The 22,184-nt window shown below is 53.8% G+C and overlaps 9 protein-coding genes across 9 annotated transcripts; 6 read left to right on the top strand and 3 right to left on the bottom strand.

Moving 5' to 3' along the window:
• Positions 1 to 572: 572 nt before the first annotated feature.
• On the top strand, positions 573 to 2,125 carry POSPLADRAFT_1132675 (hypothetical protein; the record flags this gene model as incomplete). The annotated part of the gene is made up of 3 exons (XM_024484238.1): positions 573 to 749; positions 833 to 1,453; positions 1,511 to 2,125. The coding sequence occupies 3 exons, from the start codon at positions 573 to 575 to the stop codon at positions 2,123 to 2,125; spliced, it is 1,413 nt and encodes a 470-aa protein (XP_024342620.1).
• A 544-nt stretch (positions 2,126 to 2,669) lies between these two features.
• POSPLADRAFT_1131881 (hypothetical protein) lies at positions 2,670 to 4,468 on the bottom strand (the record flags this gene model as incomplete). The annotated part of the gene is made up of 6 exons (XM_024484145.1): positions 2,670 to 3,095; positions 3,254 to 3,325; positions 3,381 to 3,478; positions 3,593 to 4,107; positions 4,168 to 4,277; positions 4,367 to 4,468. 6 exons carry the CDS (start codon positions 4,466 to 4,468, stop codon positions 2,670 to 2,672), a joined length of 1,323 nt encoding a protein of 440 aa, XP_024342619.1.
• A 3,421-nt stretch (positions 4,469 to 7,889) lies between these two features.
• On the top strand, positions 7,890 to 8,666 carry POSPLADRAFT_1131272 (hypothetical protein; the record flags this gene model as incomplete). Its single annotated transcript, XM_024484054.1, has 4 exons — positions 7,890 to 8,179; positions 8,235 to 8,301; positions 8,352 to 8,496; positions 8,563 to 8,666. The coding sequence occupies 4 exons, from the start codon at positions 7,890 to 7,892 to the stop codon at positions 8,664 to 8,666; spliced, it is 606 nt and encodes a 201-aa protein (XP_024342618.1).
• Positions 8,667 to 9,041: 375 nt separating this feature from the next.
• Positions 9,042 to 10,503, top strand: POSPLADRAFT_1131111 (hypothetical protein; the record flags this gene model as incomplete). Its single annotated transcript, XM_024484030.1, has 7 exons — positions 9,042 to 9,419; positions 9,489 to 9,743; positions 9,804 to 9,909; positions 9,970 to 10,113; positions 10,174 to 10,230; positions 10,287 to 10,350; positions 10,413 to 10,503. The coding sequence occupies 7 exons, from the start codon at positions 9,042 to 9,044 to the stop codon at positions 10,501 to 10,503; spliced, it is 1,095 nt and encodes a 364-aa protein (XP_024342617.1).
• A 702-nt stretch (positions 10,504 to 11,205) lies between these two features.
• Positions 11,206 to 13,784, top strand: POSPLADRAFT_1133558 (hypothetical protein; the record flags this gene model as incomplete). Its single annotated transcript, XM_024484364.1, has 7 exons — positions 11,206 to 11,973; positions 12,029 to 12,118; positions 12,181 to 12,339; positions 12,398 to 12,606; positions 12,714 to 12,734; positions 13,120 to 13,343; positions 13,555 to 13,784. 7 exons carry the CDS (start codon positions 11,206 to 11,208, stop codon positions 13,782 to 13,784), a joined length of 1,701 nt encoding a protein of 566 aa, XP_024342616.1.
• A 2,343-nt stretch (positions 13,785 to 16,127) lies between these two features.
• Positions 16,128 to 16,682, top strand: POSPLADRAFT_1132103 (hypothetical protein; the record flags this gene model as incomplete). The annotated part of the gene is made up of 3 exons (XM_024484172.1): positions 16,128 to 16,207; positions 16,262 to 16,466; positions 16,566 to 16,682. 3 exons carry the CDS (start codon positions 16,128 to 16,130, stop codon positions 16,680 to 16,682), a joined length of 402 nt encoding a protein of 133 aa, XP_024342615.1.
• Positions 16,683 to 17,708: 1,026 nt separating this feature from the next.
• Positions 17,709 to 18,693, top strand: POSPLADRAFT_1038409 (hypothetical protein). The gene is made up of 4 exons (XM_024477384.1): positions 17,709 to 17,937; positions 17,997 to 18,228; positions 18,280 to 18,392; positions 18,468 to 18,693. The coding sequence occupies exons 1-4, from the start codon at positions 17,830 to 17,832 to the stop codon at positions 18,600 to 18,602; spliced, it is 588 nt and encodes a 195-aa protein (XP_024342614.1). The 5' UTR covers positions 17,709 to 17,829; the 3' UTR covers positions 18,603 to 18,693.
• An 844-nt stretch (positions 18,694 to 19,537) lies between these two features.
• POSPLADRAFT_1043407 (hypothetical protein) lies at positions 19,538 to 20,029 on the bottom strand (the record flags this gene model as incomplete). The annotated part of the gene is made up of 2 exons (XM_024478304.1): positions 19,538 to 19,604; positions 19,665 to 20,029. 2 exons carry the CDS (start codon positions 20,027 to 20,029, stop codon positions 19,538 to 19,540), a joined length of 432 nt encoding a protein of 143 aa, XP_024342613.1.
• A 686-nt stretch (positions 20,030 to 20,715) lies between these two features.
• Positions 20,716 to 22,105, bottom strand: POSPLADRAFT_1133496 (hypothetical protein; the record flags this gene model as incomplete). The annotated part of the gene is made up of 7 exons (XM_024484352.1): positions 20,716 to 20,823; positions 20,887 to 21,062; positions 21,120 to 21,149; positions 21,199 to 21,280; positions 21,335 to 21,356; positions 21,410 to 21,672; positions 21,887 to 22,105. 7 exons carry the CDS (start codon positions 22,103 to 22,105, stop codon positions 20,716 to 20,718), a joined length of 900 nt encoding a protein of 299 aa, XP_024342612.1.
• Between the last annotated feature and the right edge of the window lie 79 nt (positions 22,106 to 22,184).

The raw sequence follows: 22,184 nt of genomic DNA, 5'->3' as shown, positions 1-22,184 counted from the left end.
CTTATTCTTGTCAGCGGTCCCTTTCTTGTATCGGTAATTAGCATTCTGGGTGTAGTTGTAAAGCCTGTATGACAGGAGATCACACGCCAGCCTGTGCTCTTGTGTAGCTTGCTGTTCCATGTCTCCGAAATGAAAGTCACAATGGGTCGATCCGACAGTAGCGCCCGTCAATGACAGCATTCCACATCCTCGTGCTTGTACCTCTTGTCCACCATTGTCACTGCTGTATACAGCGCTGTGCACACCTACCGGTATCTCGGAGAATCTAGGCGATTTATTTAGCTTTTCCACCTTCACGTAAAGCTATCACAAGCTGTGCATCTCCGCGTCTCGCACGCGTTCAACGGTTCTTGTCGAGGCAAACTCCCCACTTTCGGTGTGTACAATCAGAAACGTTGTCGTGGCAATCTGACCGATGCAAAGTGCTTATCATCTGTGTCGCCTTAGGACCTTTCCCCGACTCTGCCAGCACCGCTACTCTGTGTCCATATAATTGTCAGCAGGGAACCGCCTAAGTAAAGAGGAACGGCTGTCTTTCGCATACGAGGACTAATTTGTGAGCCCAGGACACCATGAAATCCCAGCTACAGAGTCTACCTCGCAGAGTAGACAGTCTCGTCGCCTCCAAGATGCCCTACTTCGCCGAGGTGGAGGACGAGCTGCGCGATATCAAGCGCGTCAATGCCCAGGGGCAGGAAGAGGACCTGCGGCTCGCTCTAAGTCGGATGATCACCAGGGTGGAAGAGCTCGTACGCCCTCTCTCCGATCTCACAGATCCGTACGCGTCCTCACAGATCCCACCACGCTGCCCGCTGCCCGCCCGGCCCGCTAGACGTCGATGCTCAAGGAAGCCTTCAAGGCGCAGACGGACATCCAAACGGAGCTCACGCTCGCCAAGTCGAACCTCCAGCTCGCGCTCGCGAACAACGAGATGCTGGAGGACGCGCTCAAGCGCACGGGGCACGTCAAGGACGTCGGCTGGCGTCGCTGGAGCGCGCGCGAGCAACAGCAGCGCGATGCAGAGGAGGAGCGGCGGCGCAGCGTCGACTCTGGCGGTTCGTGCGACACGGCGCATAATTCACCCGCACAGCCGCACCCGTCTCCGATGCCCCCATCGCCCCTCCCCAGCGCCGTCGTGTCCCCTGTCCCCTCCTCGGACGGTCGCTTCTTCAAGTTCCGCTTCGGCAGCAGTAGCAGTAGCAACAGCGCAAACGCGAGCAGTTTCCCATCGTCGCCACGGCTTGCAAGCGGCAGTAAGTCACCTCTGCCGAATGGCGCGCACCTCACCTCCGCGTCGTTGCCGTCGTTGGTGCCAGCACGGGATTGGGAGAAGGAGGTCGAGGATTTGAATGGCCAGCTGAAACGTGAGCGCGAGGCGCGGCAGAACGTCGTCGCCCAGAAGGCCGCGCTCGAGGCCGAGCTCGAGTCGCTCTCCCAGGCGCTCTTTGAGGAGGTAAGCACAGGCACACTTGTCCCCGATGCCCCTCACGGAGCCTACTTTGCTTTGCAGGCCAACAAGATGGTCTCGACAGAGCGTAAGAAGCTCGCCGAGACGGAGGACGAGCTCAAAGAGCTCCAGGCAGAGCGCGAGGCCCTGCGGAACGCGCTGCGGCTCGTAGAACGTCAAGGTCGGGACGGCGCCCGGTACGCCGCGGGGCACGCACACGCGCCATCGACCTCCTCGGCGCGCGCAGTCAAGTCCCTCCCCTCTACGCGGCCGTCGTCGCCCGCATTTGACGAAGACCCCACGTCCGCGGGCACCGTCGTCGCGGTTCAGCCACGCAGGCCGCCCCCGCTCGTCCTAGACCCCGAGTCGCCCCCGCTTTCGGCGTCCCCGGTGCCAGACGAAACGCTCCAGCACCCTCCCGAGCTGGACAGCAGTTACTCACGGGGGCGCATTGCAGAGGCTGCGTCACGATCGTCATCCGTTAGACCCTCGCCTCTGCCCTCACCGTCTCCTTCGATAGGCGCAGTCAGGGCGTCTCCTTCGCCGTCACCCTCAGTCTCGTCGCCAGAAGTCGGCGAGTATGTCTATCCGCTGATGCGGCCCGTTGACTTCTTACAGGGAGAGGTGTCCCCTTGGGCGGACGCGCCGTCGTACGGCTCTCCCAAGCCAGTTGCGTGATTCTCCGTGCTAAGGGTTTCAAAACGGTAGCTTGCAGGACAGCCCGCCATGGATTCTGGATCATTTCACTGCTCAGGATGCAGATCTCACATGTTTGTAGCATAGACACTGGACCTGTAAAAGTCGGGCGCATGTCCTCCGTTGCTTTCGGAACGTGCATACATTATACACCGCTATCATATACTATCATACTTGTGAAGGTGTGCAAGATCAGCAAATTCGGTCAGTAGCAGTGAAGAAATGCTATCTGGCATGAGGTGCAGTCTGCAGGCCATACAGCTAGCCATAAGGTGTCGAAGACAATGCTGGCAAATCGAGAATGATGAATTATACAGTGGACAGCCCGAGGAAATGGAAAAGAAGGTCGTTACGCATTGCGCCAGCCGGACGTCCAATGGCAACAGGATAGCCTGGCCTGTAGGTGCGTGGGCCGGACAGCAAGCAGAGAGAATATTCGTGAGGCAACAAACCCGCACCGTTAGGCAGCACCTAGTTTTCACTTTGAAACCCCTGCATGACCAAGCATGCGCCGGTCATTGTCGAGTTATGCTGCCTCCGACATAGTCACATCGGCCAGCATAGATTCATCCGCAGCGGGAGCATCCTCGATTGTTTCCGGCTCCCCCTCTGCCTCCGCCTCTCCGGTCTCGGCAGCCTCCGGAACGACAGCGTCGACCTCCATCGCGCTTTCAGTGACCTCCGCCTTCGCAGGTTCCTCACTGTCGTGTTTGCCGTTTGTCGTTGCGCCGACATCTGGCGCATCGGCGGCTTTCGCAGAGGGGCTTGAGCCGTTCGTTGCAGCCTTGGCGCCCTCTGAGGCCGTGCCGTTCGCCTTGTTGGCGTTGAGAATCTCGTGCCACTTGTCGACAAGGGCCTTTGCGCGGTCCCTAAACTTGAATTCTTCGTCTCGAGGCACCCTCTCTAGCGGGAGGGCATGTATGTGACGCATGACTTTGCCAATTTTCGAGAACTGCATGGGGGCCGCGGGGGAGGCGTCAGCGCGGTTGCCAAAAGAAGGAGGAATGTTGTTGCGTGATGCGGTCGCATTCCCGCGGTAGCCAGTAGCGTGGCCGTATAGTGCCAGCAAAGCAACACAACTGATAGCGGATAAAATAACCAGAAACTCACCGATAGATATTGGATGTTCATGTTCTCATAGTTCTCGACAGTTGTGAAGATCACATCGAACGGGGGCATGTCCTTCAGAAATATTAGTCAACGACCTTACGATGTTGCTGGTCGTGGCGTGAATCACCTCATCCTTGGGTACAGCCTTCGGGTTCAAGAAGGCCTTCTGCAGTTTGTGTCTCCAGTCCCTGACCTTTTGTGCTTCAGGGTCGCCGCTCAGAGCAGCTGTAGTGCGGCATAGAGACAAGAAATTGTCAGAAATCCGGATAGCAGTCATAATTGACAGAGAAGGCGATGGAAACGGGAAGAAACAGCGCCAGTGATAACGATTGAACGTACCGTCCACCTCATCCTCGCCGTCCTTCTCGCGCTTTGCCTTCTTTGTAGGTGGTGGGGAAGCCTGTTTGCTGGGACCAGCGTCGTCCGCATCAACACCACCCTCATCCTCAGATTCGACCATGGCCTTCGACTTGATGCCGTTTTTCTTTGCCTTGGCGCTGCCAGCCCTCTTCTTAGGAGTAGGCTCTGTCGACTCCTTCTTGGGCTTGGGTTTTGCTTTCGGTTTTGCGGGTGCAGCGTCAGAGTCACGTTTCCGCTTCTTCGACTTCGCTTTCTTTTCTTCCATGTCATCCGCCTCCTCCTCACCATCACTCTCAAGTTGGTCGATTTCCGCGTTGGCTTCCTCTTCAGCGGCTTCGGCGCGGAGAGCCTCACGCTCCGCCTCCCACTTTGTAGGGTCAAGCGCAATGCGGTAGCCCTGCAGGAGGTCGCCAGAACGCTTGAATGGCTCGTTAATGTACGCCTCGATTTCGTGCTGTTGCAGCTTGGAGATATCCTTGGGGACAATCCAAGCGCTAATCGGATAACAACGGTCAGACCATGAGCAGCACGGGATAGTCGCGTTGTGTACGTACTAGTCACCAGCGGGGAAGAAGCGTACACAATACCAGTTGCCCTTCTTCTGCTTTGCAGCGTGGGGCTGCTCATGTTTGACATTTACGGGGACCGACTCTGGGTCCACGACCTACGCGTTCAAGGGTTGTATAAGCGTCCAGGGATGATATGGGAGCACGACCCGTGCGCAGACGCGACGAATATAATACAAGTACTCACCATGCCAGGCCAAGGGGGATATCCGCGTACTTTGGCGAGTACGATATCGCGAAAGTCATATGACTGCTCCTTAGTCTGAGTCTTCGCAGCCTTTTTGCTCATTTTTGGTGAATTTACGCGAGGTAATGGAAGCAGGAGCGGGAAGGGGGTGAAGGAGCAAAGCGCGCGCAGGCGGAGGGACTTGGTGGTCAACTGGAAAGGTTCAACCCTCGCGTCGGCATTCTCCGGCAGCCTCACGCGCGGCTTAGGCCCAAACGGCCCGTGCGCTCGAATCAAGCCTCTCGCATGGGTTGTAATGATCAGAAGAATTATGACCGTACTACCTACAGACAGGAATATGTAAGGACAGTAAATATCCAGACGACATGGACGTTACAGCCAGACCCATCCCCCAGTCTCGCAATCTGCACGCAAGGACTCCTGGTGTGAGTCGATCCAGGCCCAGATAAACTGCATCGTGTTCGTGATGAAATTTCGGAGAGTCTCGGGTCAACTGATGTTCAGAGGCCGCGTAGGTCATCCAGACAAGTCGCGCGTTGACAGCAGGTTTCTGCACCCGAGACCTGTACTCGAGAAGGCTCATCGACATGCGGCGTGGTCAGTGAGAGAACTCTCACAACGCGAAGAGTAGCGTCTGAAGTCGACATCAATGAGACCAGAAAGGGGACTGCAGCTGACCACGAGTAGCAGATGACACTGGCGATGGGGACCAAAGACATGTGTGTCGGCAACAAGCATGCAGGCGGAGCGCAGAGTTTGGTGCCAGACGAGGAGCACCACTAAATGTCAATCGACGAGTGGAACGCCCGACAGGGCTCACCAAGAAATGATTTGTATCAAGGGCACGTCGCCGCCCACCAATCTGCGAATCGGTGCTTGTAACGAATGACCCCCCGCGCTCCTACACGCCTTGATGAGTGCACGCCAACACCACGCTTCCGCGACCTGCGGGGATTGGAACGGAGCCACTCCTTCGACCACGTGGACGGTAGCTAATGTTATCATCACCAGAACATAACTCGGGAAGACCATCCAGAAGACTGGTGATTGGGGCCGTAGACTGAGTCGATGAGTGCCAGAAGTAAACGTACACACTCACCAATGAACGTTTTCGAGTCTTGAGGCCGGCACGTACAGTTCACATGGAGATTCCCCGCAGATATCGAGCGTAGTTTCTTGAGGGTAGGGTAGAAACTTCTTCTAAACCTCCACAGGCTCCGGATATCTAATCGAGCGATGATCAGTCCAAGAGAGATGTCGCAGTGTGTTGTTATGTCAGAAGTAGCACTGTGCGTTCGCGGAGGACCAAGGGGGCCCTTTCAAGACGACTACTGTTGGCACAGTGGAGTGCGCCCTATCGTCTGGCAGTCGGGACAATAAACCATGGTGAGTAAAAAACCTTCATATTCATGAATCGCCACAAACTTACTATAAGATGAGCTTGGTTAATACGTTTTCGCCGTTATTCAGGATAGACATACGCATAGTCAGCCACAGCCCAGATGATGAAACCAAACTTAAGCTGAGGATGTTGGGGAACGTACTATGCGTTCAACCGGCAACTGCATGTAACGATTGTGACAAGACCTCAACTTTGTATGTGACTGGGCGTAAGTACTTCCGGCGCTAAGCAGCGCTAATCTGAAAATGATCTTACTATCAGATACGGGGTTTTGCAAACTCATGCATTGTTCCCTTCGCTCTGCTTGAACCACCATAAGGATCGTTGTTATTTCACTCAGGCATTGTTGTAAATACATGGAAGAGTACCCAGAACGAGACTGGGGCCCATACACGAAGGACACCCAGTGGTAGCGAGATGCCGCATTCGAGGCCTCGCATTGCAGTAGTTCTGCAAATTCTATCACGCCTGGGTCACAGCGGCAACTTTGAACTCCGCTCGGCAAATGTTGCAGGACTGCAAAGTGCGCTGCCGCATCGTGCCATGATATCACGCTGACAGTGGCGAGTGTCACGCTTGCTCAACCAGAACAACCATCGCCCACCAACCATGTCTTGCTGGGTGAATCGGGCTGGTGTACCAGAGAACACAAAGCTGTAATATAACGGATCGGATGTCTGATCATTAAGAAATACAATGATAGTCTCTGGATCTCGCTCACCACATGTTTGCAGAACACCTTAAGAACAGTCTGCAGGCCGTCATTTCACTTCACCTTCGTTTCCTCTCAATCGCTCTTGCACATAGTGTATACTAAGTGCATACTAGCATCTACAATGATCAAATTATAATTTCCACGGTGTGTAGAGGAGATCACGCAGTTCTGCAAAATTGATGGGTTTTGCAAAACCCCGTATCTGATAGTACATTCTGCTCACAGGGAACGACGCGTCTAATTCCTGGCTCGTTCTGCTCAACAGTGCAGACCAACAACCGGTAGAACGTTGTGATATTCTAGTCTTCGTTGACCACTCTCGGAGCCAAAATCAGTCTACATTTGCTCGTCCGCTGGCGCGTCATTTTTCTCATAGGTAGACGCGGACAATCTGGGGCCTGCGGCGACTTTTTCAAGGATATATCGACTTCTACTTCTAGGGTACTAGACGTGAGCGTACCGCCAACCATCTCGCACCATGCAAACCCCCGACTCCGATGTACATGGACCCGTGTCCGTGATGGGGTCTATATCTTTGGAAGCACCAAGTCGGAGGTTTGCTGCCGCCTGCAGATGAGACGTACCTGATGCACAGGTAAGCATCCTATGCAGGGCAGCTGTAATGCCAAGACTGACTGACCCTGCAATGGTGACAGGAACGTGCATCTTTGTCCAGGTCGATACGTTCTTCATCTTGAACCAGACGCACTCATGTGAAGGCGAGCGCTCTTCTTGTGAACCGACTCGGCGACAAGGCTCCCAACAGCCTGTCAGTACTAACTCCTCTTGGAACGAACGTTTATATCCCGAGGCGTTACGCCTCGTTGACATACCGGTTCATGAGAAGATGCGCTGTGAAATCGACGTGCTTCTCACGGACGTTGATCTGCTCTCACCCTGCCCACTGTCTGTACCCTCTCGTGGAGCATCTGCGTCTATCCCTGTCTCCGACTGCATGTTTCACATTGGCTCGGCGCTGCTATTTTCCTACCCCTGCGTGATAGTCTCACGTCTTACCAGCCTTTGAGAACGCCGCTCTTTTTGTGGCAGGTTCCCCGGTTCCAGGCTTGCTCCGCTCCTCTAGCGAGTGCTTTCCGGAGACTCGGCTAGGATTCGACCCTCAATCATCTGCTGTCCAAGCATATCTGGCGGAGGAATGACAGCTTCGCCTGTGAGAGAATTCCTGCCGAACAACACCTCGAAATCATGGGGCGGTAGCCCAGATACTCAGCAGCTTGTCTCGCAACGCCCGGAATTCTCTCGGCACCGTAACACTCCTATAAATCTCATCGCCATGTCTTTCTCCTGCCCCATCGCTCGTGCCTTCACCCACTCACCCGGAGCACAGCTCTCAGAGGTCTTCACTGACTTCCTTTATCATCTGGTACGCTTGACTGGTCTTCACGATGCCTCCACCGCCAAAGCCGAAGCCGCCCCTCAAAATGTTTATCGCCTTGAACAGTATCCGTAATACGACCTTCGCGGTGGAAGACGACTTCTTTTACTACGAGGTCGTCACCCGATTCTGGAACCCCAACATTACGAAGATTATCCAGCACGACTTTGAGGTTCGGGAGCTGACACTGCGTGCTGAGATCGAGGGACTGCACTCTCCTGCGCCACGAGTTCGCTTCGGTGGCGAGAAGGGCGAGTGGGTGCCTGCATCGCAATTCGTCAAGTTTGATCCGGACAGCCAGTGCGTGTATCCCACTTGATGGTTATTCTAGCAACTGACTCAGCTGTCTCTGCAGGGGCGGAACGTTCGCTACTGCCTCTGGACTCGAATTCACCTGGAAGCTGGTTAAAAGGCGATGGCAGGTAAATAAAGGGCGGGACTAGGTTGTGAAATTTACTGACCTCAGATGTAGTTAGTCCGTGCTGACGATCCAGAACAGAAGGTGATCGACTTTCGCCCATACAAGCGACACGGATTCGTCTTTCGGATGTCACAACATGCCTACCTCGAGGTCAAGCCCGAAAGTGAGGTGACCGATGCTTTCGACCGGATCATCGGTGAGTCGAAGCTCGAGACAATGATGCGCAACATTTGAAGTCCTAACTTTTCCCGCGGAATCACAGCTAGCTACCTGCTTGTCGAGAGAAAGCGGAGAGCGGCACGGCCCACTGACAAGATTAAGCTGCTCAGCACACGGGCAATATATGCGACAGTATGGAATAAATAGGCCATCACACGATGCGCACGCCTCCTTCGCAGTATTTAGATACATGTCTCTCCTTCCTCGTCTATTGCAATGCCCATCACCGTACAATAGAGCATCGATCTTGATGAACATCCGTCTAGCCAGTCATAGTAGTGACCACTTATCCCAAGCTATTGGCGTGCGTCTAAAGCGGGCTGACTTTGGGAGGTGTCTCATGGGCTCCGTCGCGCCCGCACTGAGCACGAGTCATCTGGCTTTCCAATCCGTTACCCATGGGCTAAACATCGCGTCATCCATCCTTCCCAGCGAGCAATGTGGCGCTCCGTGATGCCGTTCGTCATTATGCATATATACAAGTGACCGGACATTGCTCAGTCACCAGTCGAGCATCGGAGGATGGCAGCCAACTTCTCTAGTGTCCCTGTCCTTGACTACTCTCTCGTATCGGACCCGGAGCGCAGGCCGGATTTCATTTCCCAGCTACGCCATGCGCTGATCAACGTCGGATTCCTGTATCTCTCACATCCTCCCGTCGCACGCGAGGACATCGACGCGATCATTGGCTATGCGCCACGGCTGTTCGACCTCCCGCAGGAGGCGAAGGACAAGATCAACATGAGGAACTCGGAGCACTTCTTCGGGTACACGAGGCTCGGTGCAGAGATCACCAAGGGCCAGACAGACCAGCGCGAGCAGTATGACTTCGCCACGCCGTACGAGAAGCGGTGGAAGCCCGGCGATCCCGAGTATATCAGGCTATGGGGCCCTGCTCAGGTGCGGCTTGAAGCTGTGTGAACGATGCGAGTGTGATTTGGAATGACGCAGCGGGCACGTCTGAATTAGTGGCCTGACGAGGAGCTGCTGCCCGGATTCAAGGACACCATGCATCGATACCTCGCGCAAGTCGAGAAGCTCAGCTATGAGTTCATCGGGTTGCTTGCGGAGGCGCTCGAGCTTCCGCAGGATGCCCTCAAGCAGTTCTACGAGAAGGACGGTCCGACGCAGCATCGTGCCAAGGTCGTGAAATATCCCCCACAGGATAACCTTTCGTCCAACCAGGGCGTTGGTCCCCACTTCGACGGTGGCTTTCTGACATTCGTGAGTGGTTGTTGCAGGTGAATCGCCACGCGACGGTACGCTTACTGCTCGATTCGCCAGCTTCTCCAAGCATCTCCGCACCCGGGCTTACAGGTGCAAAATCTTGCTGGCGAGTGGATTGATGCTCCGCCCATTCCCGGTACCTTCGTAGTCAACATTGGCAAAGGTAACATCCTCCGATCCCTAGTCATCATTCGTTCCTGAAGATAATCTTGCTGTGTCGTAGCCCTTGAAACTGTTACTCAAGGCCTTGCGTGTGCGACGTCCCATCGGGTCCTCTCGCCTCCTCCTGGTTCAACGCCGAGATATTCCGTGCCGTTCTTCCAGAACATTGCACAGCGAGTCTCAATCAAAGATTTTACGCTACAGTGTACGTAAAGCAACGCTCGAATACGACCCACGGGCTGACCACCGCGTATCAATCTCACAGTCAACCCTGAGATCCTCAAACTCAAGGAACAACGCGGGGCCACTGGTAGTGTTGAATGTGTGTAGGACGTATCCGCCCCCGCACTGCTGGCTGACAAGACTACACCCTCGCAGCTGTCAACTATACCGAGTACAACCAGCTTCCCTCTGGTCTTGTCGGACTGATTGGCCGGGTCAAGTGGGTCCTACCGCTCGCCTGAGCAGCATCACGTACTGATCACCACCCCATCGGTCTCGTAGGAGTCATCCAGACGTCGCAGAGAGGCACTATCCAGATCTTTTCAAGCAATTCTTCCCACAGGGGTTGCCCGCGCAAGGCAGCGCGTACTGAGGGATGCCATCGGCACGATATGTTCACAATCCCCTATGCACGTACTAGTGACAAATGGAAAGCTGAAATATAATCAACACGAATATGCACGGATCTGGTACAATCACGACTATGCGTATCTTAGTGAGCAGAATTTAACACCTTGTACATTCGCCACGAGGCTAGTTTACCGGTTCTCGTACTGGAGTGCAAAGCTTTCTTTGGTTATTGAAAGCCCAGGCAGTTGTTGGAACTTGGGATTGTGGCGAACCGCAAGCCATCGGATTTATAGTACCTCGCAGATCTTGCGCGAGCCTCTCTATATCTTTATCAATCATCCTCTCATCGGGTCTCAGACGAATTTCCAACAGCAGCCGCAGGAGTACTCCGAAGTCGACGATCGGGGTGGACGCCCTCGTTCGGGAGATGCGTGAACCAATTTGGGGGATATCCTGGAACGAAATTGCATGTACACTGGGCCGAGAGCTGTCACCATGTCGGGCATCTATCGCTACATTTTATTGCATTCGCGCACGAGCAATGGAACTTCACAGATATTAGATGTAAGGTGGCGAGGGACAAATTGAAGTTTGGCAAATCCCCCGATTCGGGCTTATCAGGAAACTTATCTTGGGCAGATAACATCGATTCTAAGTAATGCCTAACCAAGGCACCATCAATGACATAAAAGTACAGGCTACAGTGCAACACTCTTCCTCGACCATGTCTGTCACTGATCCTTTAGGCGATCCACCTCCCGACTCTTATGTTACTCCTATCGTAATTCTGTCTACCAGTCCACCTCCAGATGAGCCCCCGCCACCGTATCCATCGCAAGACAGGCGCACGCGGACGCCCCGCTCAACTCGAAGACGTCGCACGTTGGAGCAACCCTCAGAGAATGCTTCGCACACGCTCTCAATAGTCTCCGGCGGCGGCACCGAATACGAAGCACCTGTATCGTCCGCGCAGCATAGCTATGATGCTGACTACCGCGACCTGGACGCAACGGAGGCGACCCCGCTCCTGAACCCTGCCGTCTCATCCCCGAGAAGTGTCGCGCGACCACCGGGATTCATCACAAGACAGCGGACATTGTCCATCTCGAGTACTGTGCGATCTACCGTTTCCGTTGCGCCGTCGTTCGCGCAGACAGTGCTCTCCGCATTCAACCCTGAGCGAGATCCTGACGTCGATCCGGAGTGCGCTGAGCCATTGGGAGGTAGTGATGACGACAGCGATGGGGAAAGCCCGCTTGGTTCCCCTTCACTACGGCGCACTGGGAGTATGGACGAGCAGCAACGGGCTTTCGTCGCTGATCTAGCGAGCCAACGACTGACTCGGCAAAGGGGCCCTCCATGGCGTACACGATGGTTGCGGTACTTCCGCCCAATAACCAAACGAGCGTATTACTCTTCGCTCTTCCACTTACTTGTCCTCAACTTCCCGTACGCGCTCATCGCATGGGTGTACCTCTTCGTCTTTACAGTCGTACGTCCCTGCTCGATCACGCGAGCGGAGATGAGCATGCTGAACCCCATCACAGGCGGGCACCACTACTCTCATGGCGCTGCCTCTCGGTGCTGTGCTGTGTTTCTGTGATCTTATCGGTGCAAGGGCCCTTTCTAGGGGCGAGGTGTGTTTCCAGGTCTCGCAGCCTATTCTGCTCTCGCTGATATGGCGACATATTCATTCTAGCTTGCTCTACAAACCAAATTCCACGGCCCTCTAGCCTATCCAATCCCCGGTCCGCCCCTCCCCATCTTTGTCCGCCACCGCGCACCCAATGCGCACGAGCTCGAGGCTGGCCTGGGCACGGTGGAGGAGCGGTCGTTCTACCGCAATACATACGCCATGGTAGGCTCGGCCCCCTCCCCCCTTACGTTGTCTGTCCAACTGATCGTCATGTGCACAGTTCACCGATCCGACATCCTATCAAGCGCTATTTTACTTTATCGTGATTAAACCCGGCATCACGATCGTCCTCTCCCTTCTGCTCATCGTGCTCGTTCCGCTGTCGATCGTCTTCGTCTGGCCGGCCCCCGCCGTACTGCGCCTCGCGCGCCGCCTCGGCATCTGGCAGGCCAACATCGCCGTGGAGGGTCTCTGTCTCGCCGTGCGATAGTGAGGTGGAAACTGGCCGGATGGGTAGTGTATTGTGTAGTGTACGTTATAGACTTTTCTCACATTCATCACATCTTATTACCGCACTTGATGCCACCGCTGGCAAGTCTGATCAGGGAACTTGCTTCGTAAGTGGTGTTTCTCTCTCCACCGGGCAGTCGGACAGCATCAATGTTGAAAAAGGGCCCAACGAGATGATTTGTGAAGAACGTGTCGTATATATGATTCGAGCTGTGTATACTGAAACATGATGCATGACAGGCAGAGGTCGTGCGGGGAACGCTCAACTACCCGACTACGCCAGTTCCGACGTCCTGCCCCAATAGCAAGCCGCCTCCCGCATGGTCGTGTCTAGTGGAAGCCGACACACTGGCATCTCGCTTCATGCCTCTTGGGGAGCAATCGGCAGCATATCATATGCTTTGTGTTCGTTGGCAACACTTGAAGAAGGTGGCTCATTGCGATATGCTTTACTGTTCTCTTCGCCTCCCTTTGCTCCCACACCCCGCCCAGCACGATTGCCTCCCGATCCGCGTGCATCAGCACGGACATGTTCTTCGCCTTCAAGCACGTCCCCTGCTCTGCGCTTGATTGGGACGCCCACCAAGGCTCTGAGAGCACGTCCCTCGAGCGTGAGCTCAAGCGCCTCGTTTGTCGGGCAGTCCCATATCGCGGCGGACTCACTAGCCTGCAGAGACAAGCCCTTCTAGGGCGATCCCAAAGAATTGTACGACCGTGTGAGTGTCTACACGCGCTACCTATTCGCCTCTCACGTACTATACTGTGTGGCCCTCCTCCTCCTCCTCCTCCTCGGCGCTGTATGTCGACACCCTCACCATGCACCGCTCCAATGCTTTCCCTTACGCATGCACGTCCGTCATCAACGTTTCCCAACCTGCACGCCGAATATAATTCTACATCGCACTCCTCCACACCTACACGCTATAGCCACTGCCACCCACCGCTTGCTCGTGACAGCATGCACCTGCCTCGAGAACGAAGTGCCCGAGCGAGACATCGCTGTCACGACATGGAAGGCGTACAAGTATTACAGAGCACTGGAACTCGAAGATGTCAGAGTAATCAGCCGCAATTGTAATATACGAGCAGATAGACACACGGAGGAGGACGTCGCAGTGGATATTGCACACGCGCCATCATGCATTTCAGATGAATGACTATTGTGCGCGCGTGCGTCGTTCTGCCAACGTCGCTGCGAATGTCTTTGTTGTCTTCGTACTTTCAGACAGTTGCTACACGAGATCAGCGTGTATTCAGGTTTACCACGACGAAGTCTATACAGTGTCGCGATTGCTGAAGATTGCTGTTGATAGTAGATATCCCGGGTCCCTCTCGTTTAGCACCTAGGACGAATGCTAGAAGCAGTGACTCAACGCAAACACGCGTTGAGGGGTATCGTAAAGTGTCACTTCTTGATAAGATCTCGCATGCTGTGTTCATGCAGCATCGCTGCTGCTGGCATGTGTTCTACGAATAGAGACCCCTTTCCGCCCTGTATATGCTTTTCCTCGTGTGTGCACTTTACTGCATAGCGCACATCGCCCACAGACCACAAGGTCACACAATGAGAGATGTCGTGCAGTTCTCACAGGAGACCAATCAACATGTTCAGAGCTTCCAGGTCTTGAAGGAATCGTCAACGCTAATCCAGAATTGAACAATTGATAACACATACCGCCAGGGTGCATCAATCACCACAGGTTCATAGCCAGCTATATCTCATGTTCCACTTCAAGCTCAACACAGTAGTCCAGGAAGACTAACCCAATCGCAACACCTCTTTTCCATGGGATACTATCCCACGCACAAGGAGTGGTGCGATTGGGAGTGTGCTGGTTGGATGCCGGAATATTGGGAATATACCACCGCTCTTTATATGAAATGGTATACTAGAGAGTGGTGGTGTACTCAGAACACTCCGGCATCCAGCCAGCACACTCCAAATCGATGAGAATGATGGGTCACATGTCTTCATCGAGTAGGCTGATGTTCGTACGGTTTGATATCGCTATGTGTGAAGTGAATGTGAGGTGACTTCGAGTGACTCGGGGCGGCTAGCTTGGCGTGCGTCGCCTCAACACATTAATAGCCTCTTGCTAAATCCCTTCTCTGATGTGAAGGGTCCCACGGGACCACGATGGCTTACTCGATGGCTTATGATGCTGGCGCCACCGAAGCCACACACCGCGTGCGGGTCGAGAGGTTCGCGAGCTGCGCTGGTCGAACCGGTCGCGAAGCGTGTCCTGGAGAACTTGAAGCTGACGGGGCGAGAGGTTACTGACGCGGGGTGCGCGCATCCCTAGCTCCTCGCCAGGCACCTTCGTCTTTAGTACGTAGAACCGGTCGTAGCAAGGGACGACGTCGAGGACTCTAGGGACAGGGATTGTCGCGCGCTGGCGTACATATTCGGTGGCTAGGGCTTCTTGTACTTCCGTCCTCTTCAAATATAAACTGAACGTAGAGACATCACGCGCGCAGCATGGCACCCATGACCTAGTCGACGTAAAAGCCTCCATGTGATTTTATATATCCTTACACGCAGGCGTTGTAGAAGGGGGAGCTGCAGTAGGGACCACACATACCTGATGCAGAGAAAACCAATCATCAATAACGAGCATATGACACCAAGTCCGTCAAGGCCTACTTCATTTTCAAGATGTCGAACTCGGGTATGAACTTGACCTCGAAAGCGATCTCGGACAAGCAAGCAAGAGGGAAGTGACTCTGTCGTGCGATGAGAATGGGTCATCCGCAGAAAGAGGTCACTTGATGACTGCAGCGCAGATCATCCACTCAAGTCGTGGGTATTTGGCATAAAGACTGCTAAGTACAGAAAAGCAAGTGTCGGCAGTTCTGAAGCACGCGGTGATTGCCGGGAACGCCCGCAGGCGTGCTGTTGGACTTTCAAGTACGTCTGCTGTCTGGTTTGACCCGTTTCTAGATTCTCATAGAATACGAAAAGCATCGTACATCGATTTCTCACTGCGAGTCACTTTATCTCAACACCACACGATCCCCGAAAGGGCTCGTTCGGCGTTCAGATTGCAACACTCTGTCGGACCGGGCTGAAGATGTTCGCGACTGGATCAAGGTCCTTGCACAAGGGCAGTGTGTCGCTAGCTGAGGAGCACGCGAGCCTTATGAGGTCCAATAACATAAGGATACACCTGCGGTGCAATCAAATTGAATTATTTAACGCATCGGGCTATACCTTGCGGCCCTCAATTGACCTGATACCATAGCGTATGAGACGGTAAGTTTCGCTCCATATCGAGATGGTATTCCAGTATTTCACAATCGCATGACGGCCGTGCTTTGGTGCTGTTACTGCTATCGTTCGATATATCTCGCAGCGAAAATAACGGCAGCCCTATGCGATGCTTGGTGTCATCACTGGGATAGGCATGTAGAACGGGCGGCAAGTTTCTGCTAACTGGTGGTTCACTGCTACGGCAGTGTAATCGGAACTGAATCCTATCCGATGAGCAGGATTTCCCACTATGTCGTACATCTCGGCCGCCAGTCTATGTGTGGCACTGCCTACATTAGGCGACAAGAATGCTACCACGAAGATCCTCTGGTAAGAAATTGTGTTTGATTTCACCGCTCATCTCAATCCGATAGACGCTGTAAGGTCAGAGCTTCTGGCCGCCCAAGATCGAGAAAACACTAGTCATCAGGAGTATGGCTTGTGTGAATACGTTTGCGTGGATGTTAGAAGTTCTGTGACAGATAACATTAGCGGCATGGTCGAATCTCTACATATAGAAGTCGACCAAAGCGGAGTCGCAACTAATTTCCTCGCAACTCGCCGTGTGATCCTGTCGACGAGGATTGAGGTGCGTACGAACTCAGCGTACAGCGCCTCGACGATGTAATTTACGACCTCGCTCACTATAGCATCCATGGCTACCCATTCCTTGACAACGAGGTCGTAGTGTGCCGCTCTATTTGTTGATCAAAACAAGACTTTCCACTGGATGCTAGCACTTCCTGCTGCCGGCACGGGGGTGAAAGCTATGCACTTGTATGCCATCAACTCCGACCTAGAGTAGCAGTTTGAGACTGTTGATTAAAACCTCGTATACTCTCGTTCTTTGTGCACGGTTGTCAAGACTAGTCAGTTCTCTTTACTCTTGTGCTGCCAGGCTTTTCTGACGGATCTGGGGTTATACATAGGCTCGGGCTCACTCTGTTGAGTCGTTCAGGCTGTGAACAAGTCCTGTCTTCTTGCGGATTAAAGCCCGAAGGTTCCCAAGCTTCAGGGTAAGAAGTATGTCGATTACTCGATTGAAGATGACGAATAGGAGCTCTTGGAGTTCATGCACGAAGTCCTAGCTGTACGTATCAATTGCTCACCTCAGCCCTTATCTTGATGTCTACTTGCGCAGGAGACTCCTATGCGCAGTCCAGCTTCTCTTTTTCCGAGAGCGTCCCTACAATCTGGTGTACTATTCCTATATCCGAGCGTTTACAGGGACGTTGGGAGGCGTTTGCAGCACCGTCAAGATTGCCATCGAGAAAAGCCTGGACAAACTCAAGAAGTGATATCTTACTATCGACCAGAGCGAGGTTTACTTAATTTGCCTTGGTCTGTGTCCTCTGCTCTGTTTATGCTCCTTGGCTCGATCCAAAGTTCAGTCCAGTTCATACTCGAGGTATGTGGGTTCGGTCCGGGGTTCAGGGCAAGAGGTTTTTAAACCGAGCTAAACCGAACTTCGGAGACACTATTCACACAAGACAACACCTGACATTGCTCGCTTCTTCCGAGTCTTGATCACTGGATATCTGTCATGCCCACAAGTTCATTTTCGCATTATGATGAATACTAGCCCAGACCTCGGCGGTACAGGAACTCACGAAGGATGGTATAACGCCGTATGCGCGAGACGCTCGGGAAGCTACTCAATGGCGATGAAATTGAGTATCCGTCACTGGTGACGCCCTGAGGCGGTGTCCTAGAGTAGGTTCACGCAGACTCCAGCTTGCATAGAAGCGGTGCCTTGCAGTGCAAGTAGAAGGTATATGCAGTTGTACAAAAATGTTCCCATACCTCTGGTCTTTCTTGCGCAATCCTCTCTCGACAATCAAGCTGCCTCCTGATCTGACGCCCAATACCACCAAGCGCTTCCGGTTCTATCATAGCCAACAGACGTCTCTTCTCCTCACACAGATCCGTTGCTCTTGAGCTGTATATGCAACATGTCTTCGCTCGTCCAGCGTTCATACGACATTCGCGGCCATCATCCATGGTACCCTGAGGCCCGAAAGGCTAGGGTAGCCGTCGACTGGGCGATTGGAGGTGCTTTGGTGGGCTTCGCCAATGACACTTGTATTCTAACTAGCAACTAATTGGCACCGACCCGTAGACGATGGGCAGAGAGAAAGTTCCACAGGAAACGTACAAGGGCCAAGATACATCCTTCATCTCGTGCAACGCACCCGCAGTCTATCCGTCGACGGAAGGGGCGCTCGGGCTTGGGATCCCGCTCACTGGATGCCTCACGCCCGCGTCCATGAGCCCTTGCGACATGCAAGCCCAGGCGCTCCAAGACTTGCCCACGAAAACTACCAAGATTTCGATGTGCATCAATATATTAAGTTCGACTATACCGTGGTAGCGTTGCGCTGTTCCTCCTATATAGTGGCCAGGTGCATACAAGGGGTACCAAACCGGACAATACACCGTCAAGAACACCAAGGGTATCATCAGCAAAGCAAAGTTGGCCGAGATTGTTGCTCTGGAAGTGCAGACGATCATCAGGGTTAGTCGCATTTTCCTCTTGCGCTTATCTGTAATCTCATTAGCCGGATGGCAGGATTAAAGGCTCGTGGTCAAGGATGGTGCCGTCGCCGACCCCCTATGGAAACTTGGAGATGATGGTATTCAAATTGAGGACATCTATCTCACTGAGGTCAGGCACGTCTCGAAGGCGCGCCTGCAACCTCATTTCGAGATCGTCCGTCGCGCTTGAGGCACTGGACCGCCTCTTGTCCATGTTATTGGTGAAGCGTTATGTGTGTTCGCATCAACTATGTTCATGACCATCCGCACTGTGAAAAAATTGCTCCCTCGTCCTTACCATTCACTTGCAGGTCCATTCAATCTCCCGCTACCGTTGCTTTAGTTGCACTCTCAGTTGTACAACTCATTCTCCAGCTATCACGCGCTGAATATTGAGCCCTCAGAAGAATTAAAAGTTTCGTCGAAAGTCGTCAACTAACATGACAATATTAGTACTCCCGATGTGCATCTTGCACTATGTCCCCTTAGCCGAGCTCGTGAAGCAGAGCGCGAGCGATGACCCAGTGCCGCCACCTTAAGCTGGGCAAGACGTATAGCTCAGGCTCGTGTCTGCGGCTTTGTTTCCAGCTCTCGTAGGCACTGTGGCCTGCCCGCGCCGCATTCGCGGCGTCATTAACAACGTCAATGCCGTCCTCGATCTTGCTCGCAGTGCCACGCTTGTGGCATTGTTCCCAACTTTCGTACACGTCGTGAATGTTAGTGATGCAAAACGAAGAATATTACCGCTTTTCTTGAGGCAGTCATAATGTATGGATATCCTCGATGAAAAACCGGCCGGGTGCATTGCTTAGCAGCACACTGTCGAACGCGCAGACCAAGAGGGTGTGGCGGAATGAGCATCAAACAACCAATGCCAGATTAATAAACAGGTTCCTAGGGAGAATCGTGCTGATCAGTCTAATACATGGTGGTATACGAATGTGCGGAATGAAAGAAAGTAGACCCAGAAAGAGTGACAAGTACAAAGCCAGCAAACAGCCTTCCGTCACGTCTCCTCAGCTATTGGGAGGTTGCCCAGCGATACCGTGCAGCGCGAGCGGGTTTCTGGAGCACATAACGCAGGCGGAAAGCGCGCTGTGTCAAAAGCAGTCCCATGCGACACCTTCACCCTCGAATCGTCTGATGTGTAGACCACGCAAAAGGCATGAGTAGCATTAGCTTGCCGGTCAGCCTGCGATGAACACTCAGCATTAACTCACTTTCCACCACTACCAAAACCAAAAGAACGTACCGCTCGAAAGTGCGCGAGACGTCGGGCGAAGGCATCTGGTAGACATCGTGGCCGCACTGGACAAGGGCCTGATGGAACCCCCAGACCTGCTCCGGAAGACGCGCCTGTTTCTCGTCGTGCTCGAACTCGGGGGTGTATGGATTGTCGGTGGAGGGCCAGGATCGGCCGCGGAGTGGGCGGGGCAGCCCTCGCATCTCCTGCCGCGCGCGGAGCGCGCGCTGCTCCTCGAGCAGCTTCGAGACTTGGCGGTCGAGCTGGAGCAGCCGATCGAGCAGCCGCACCGCGGCGAACTCGTCCGGAAACAAGGACCTGTGCTCGCCGCTGGAGGGGGTGCTGGCGACAGAGTCGGTGGACGTGGTCGACATGGCGAGTATGGTGTCGGTCGAGGAGAAAGGTACTGCTCCAGTGGCCAGGCATGTGTGCATATATGGGGGGGCCTCGTGTCGGAGATGGCGAGGATGGCCTACTTTGTCCTCTATGTTCTACGGGACCTTCCAGTGGCTGCACCACCCGAAGGAACACCAAACGAGGCACTGATCGGAGGACATGCAGTGGCAAGGATTAGCTCTTGATGCCTCTTGACGCGTGGAAAGCCACGAGCCATCATTCCAGCACAGATTCCGCAGAACCTGCAGGTTTCCTGCAGGACAGTATGCATGCTCCTTGTATCATGTGGTCCTTGTAACCTTGATTAGAGATAGATCACTACAATCAATCGTAAAACGGTCAGTTCATATGGCAGCGATGACCCGTTCATGGCTGTTAGCTGAAAGGATCGATCTATGCCAATCTATTGGCAGTGCCGTCGTCCGGACGCCAGCTACCCAACGAGGGTCGTAACCCGGTTTCGTGTCACAAGGTGTCAAGCAGTCCGCGACTCGTGACGTCACACATAGCGCTGCTAGGATTGGTGTCACTAGGACCTAACCCTACACAACAAAATCCAGGAGTGATATACAAGTACTCTACAACAACGACAGTGACAACATGGTATGAGTGACGCGCACCTGCGCTGATGCATGGAGAAAATGAGGAAATGTCGTGATCTAGCCTAGGGACCAGGAGCGCGGCCCAGAGAGTATGCTCGTAGACACTCGACCAAAGGTGTGTAGATAATCCCCGCCGAACGGACGTTCGCATCAAACACCGCAGGTACTGACTGGATAGAGGGGACTGTGAATACTCGACGTCAACCAGATATGAGAGACGCTGTGCAGCTTACCGTCATGCTCTTGGCCATAGCGAGGTTGATAAGGAGGTCGGCGCAAGATAAACGCACGGTGTGCCAGGCATCCTCAAATCCAGAGAGTTGATCAGTAAGTTCCTTGCAGTCCGCCATCACCCGTGCGGCAGTCGCTCTTGGCGAGTCGTCTTGCATATCCGAGGGCAGGTGTGAGTCTTCAAGACAATGTGGTCAGTATGTCAAGGACGTCAGCGGAGTTCAATATTTCTTACATTGGGAAAACTCGATATCCACGCGCACAACTGCAGATGACGAGTCAGCGGAATGAATGGAAGACATCGACAGACATACCGCAGTGAACACGGATTGTTCGGATGCGCGATAGCATAGAGCGGAACGTGTCGATCATCGCTCTGAGCAGCTTGTGCAACGTCTGGCCGAATACAATGACACATTGCACAGACTACCGTGAGGCGTGCTCACTCACTTGCCATATTGTCATGCATATCCTACAGAGTGACGTCACGACAGCAACGATAACTAAGACAACACCGATGCTCACTCTTCCAAGCCGGACCAAATGCTTTGGAGAAATCCTGAGGGCTCGGCTTGACATCGGAGGGCACTGGCGACCTTCAGCTGGAACCTCTCTACATCCTTCCCGAGCTCGTGGAACTTGGTTGCAACTCTTCTGGCAGTGTCTTGATGCACCGTGATAGCCTTTACCACATGCATCAGATCGCCTTGTTGCTCTTCAGATGAATGAGAACATACTTCGAGAAACTTATCAATCATAATTTTCTTGTCCTTAATTGCCATGCTAGACTGCGCCAAGGGAATAACAACTTCAACATAGTCTGGTCGCGGCCACGTCGGTCAAATGTTCTACGATCAACATGACGCATCACTAACTGTTCAAAAAGCTTGCACATTGCCCTGCGTTGTGCTGAGAGTCACGATACACCTTCCGGTGTCTCTACCAGAGATCGAGCGGCCATCTGAGATCTTACGTTGCGCAGGAACGCCCAAGTGCACCCACCTGGCGCAATGTGTTCCACTCCTCCGCAAGCGGGTGATGCTCGCCGAGCTGCGGCGTCGTCTCGAGCTGGCACGCCACGGACTTGAAGAGATTCTGGATCTCGAGCTGGTCGTTCACAAGCGTTGCGAACGACTCCCTTAGCTTTACGGCGTTGCTGCTGCTCGAGGTATCAGCGTACGAAGGTGGAGGTGCGTCAGAGTTTCCGTGTGGGCCGGCCATGGCGGGCAACAATGTACGGCTGGGAGGAGGCGATGGTGCGGGAAGAGCTCACGGGCGCCATGAGGCGCGAACTCTCGAC

Source organism: Postia placenta (assembly GCF_002117355.1).
Source record: "Postia placenta MAD-698-R-SB12 unplaced genomic scaffold POSPLAscaffold_2, whole genome shotgun sequence".
NCBI lineage: Eukaryota > Fungi > Basidiomycota > Agaricomycetes > Polyporales > Adustoporiaceae > Rhodonia > Rhodonia placenta.
This window is presented reverse-complemented; position numbering and strand designations above follow the sequence as displayed.

Coding starts and splice junctions, on each gene's coding strand:
- POSPLADRAFT_1038409 (XM_024477384.1), top strand. CDS start 17,830: ATGTCTTCGCTCGTCCAGCGTTCATACGACATTCGCGGCCATCATCCA. Junction 17,938..17,996: donor GGGCGATTGGAGGTGCTTTG/GTGGGCTTCGCC, acceptor ACCGACCCGTAG/ACGATGGGCAGAGAGAAAGT. Junction 18,229..18,279: donor GATGTGCATCAATATATTAA/GTTCGACTATAC, acceptor TATAGTGGCCAG/GTGCATACAAGGGGTACCAA.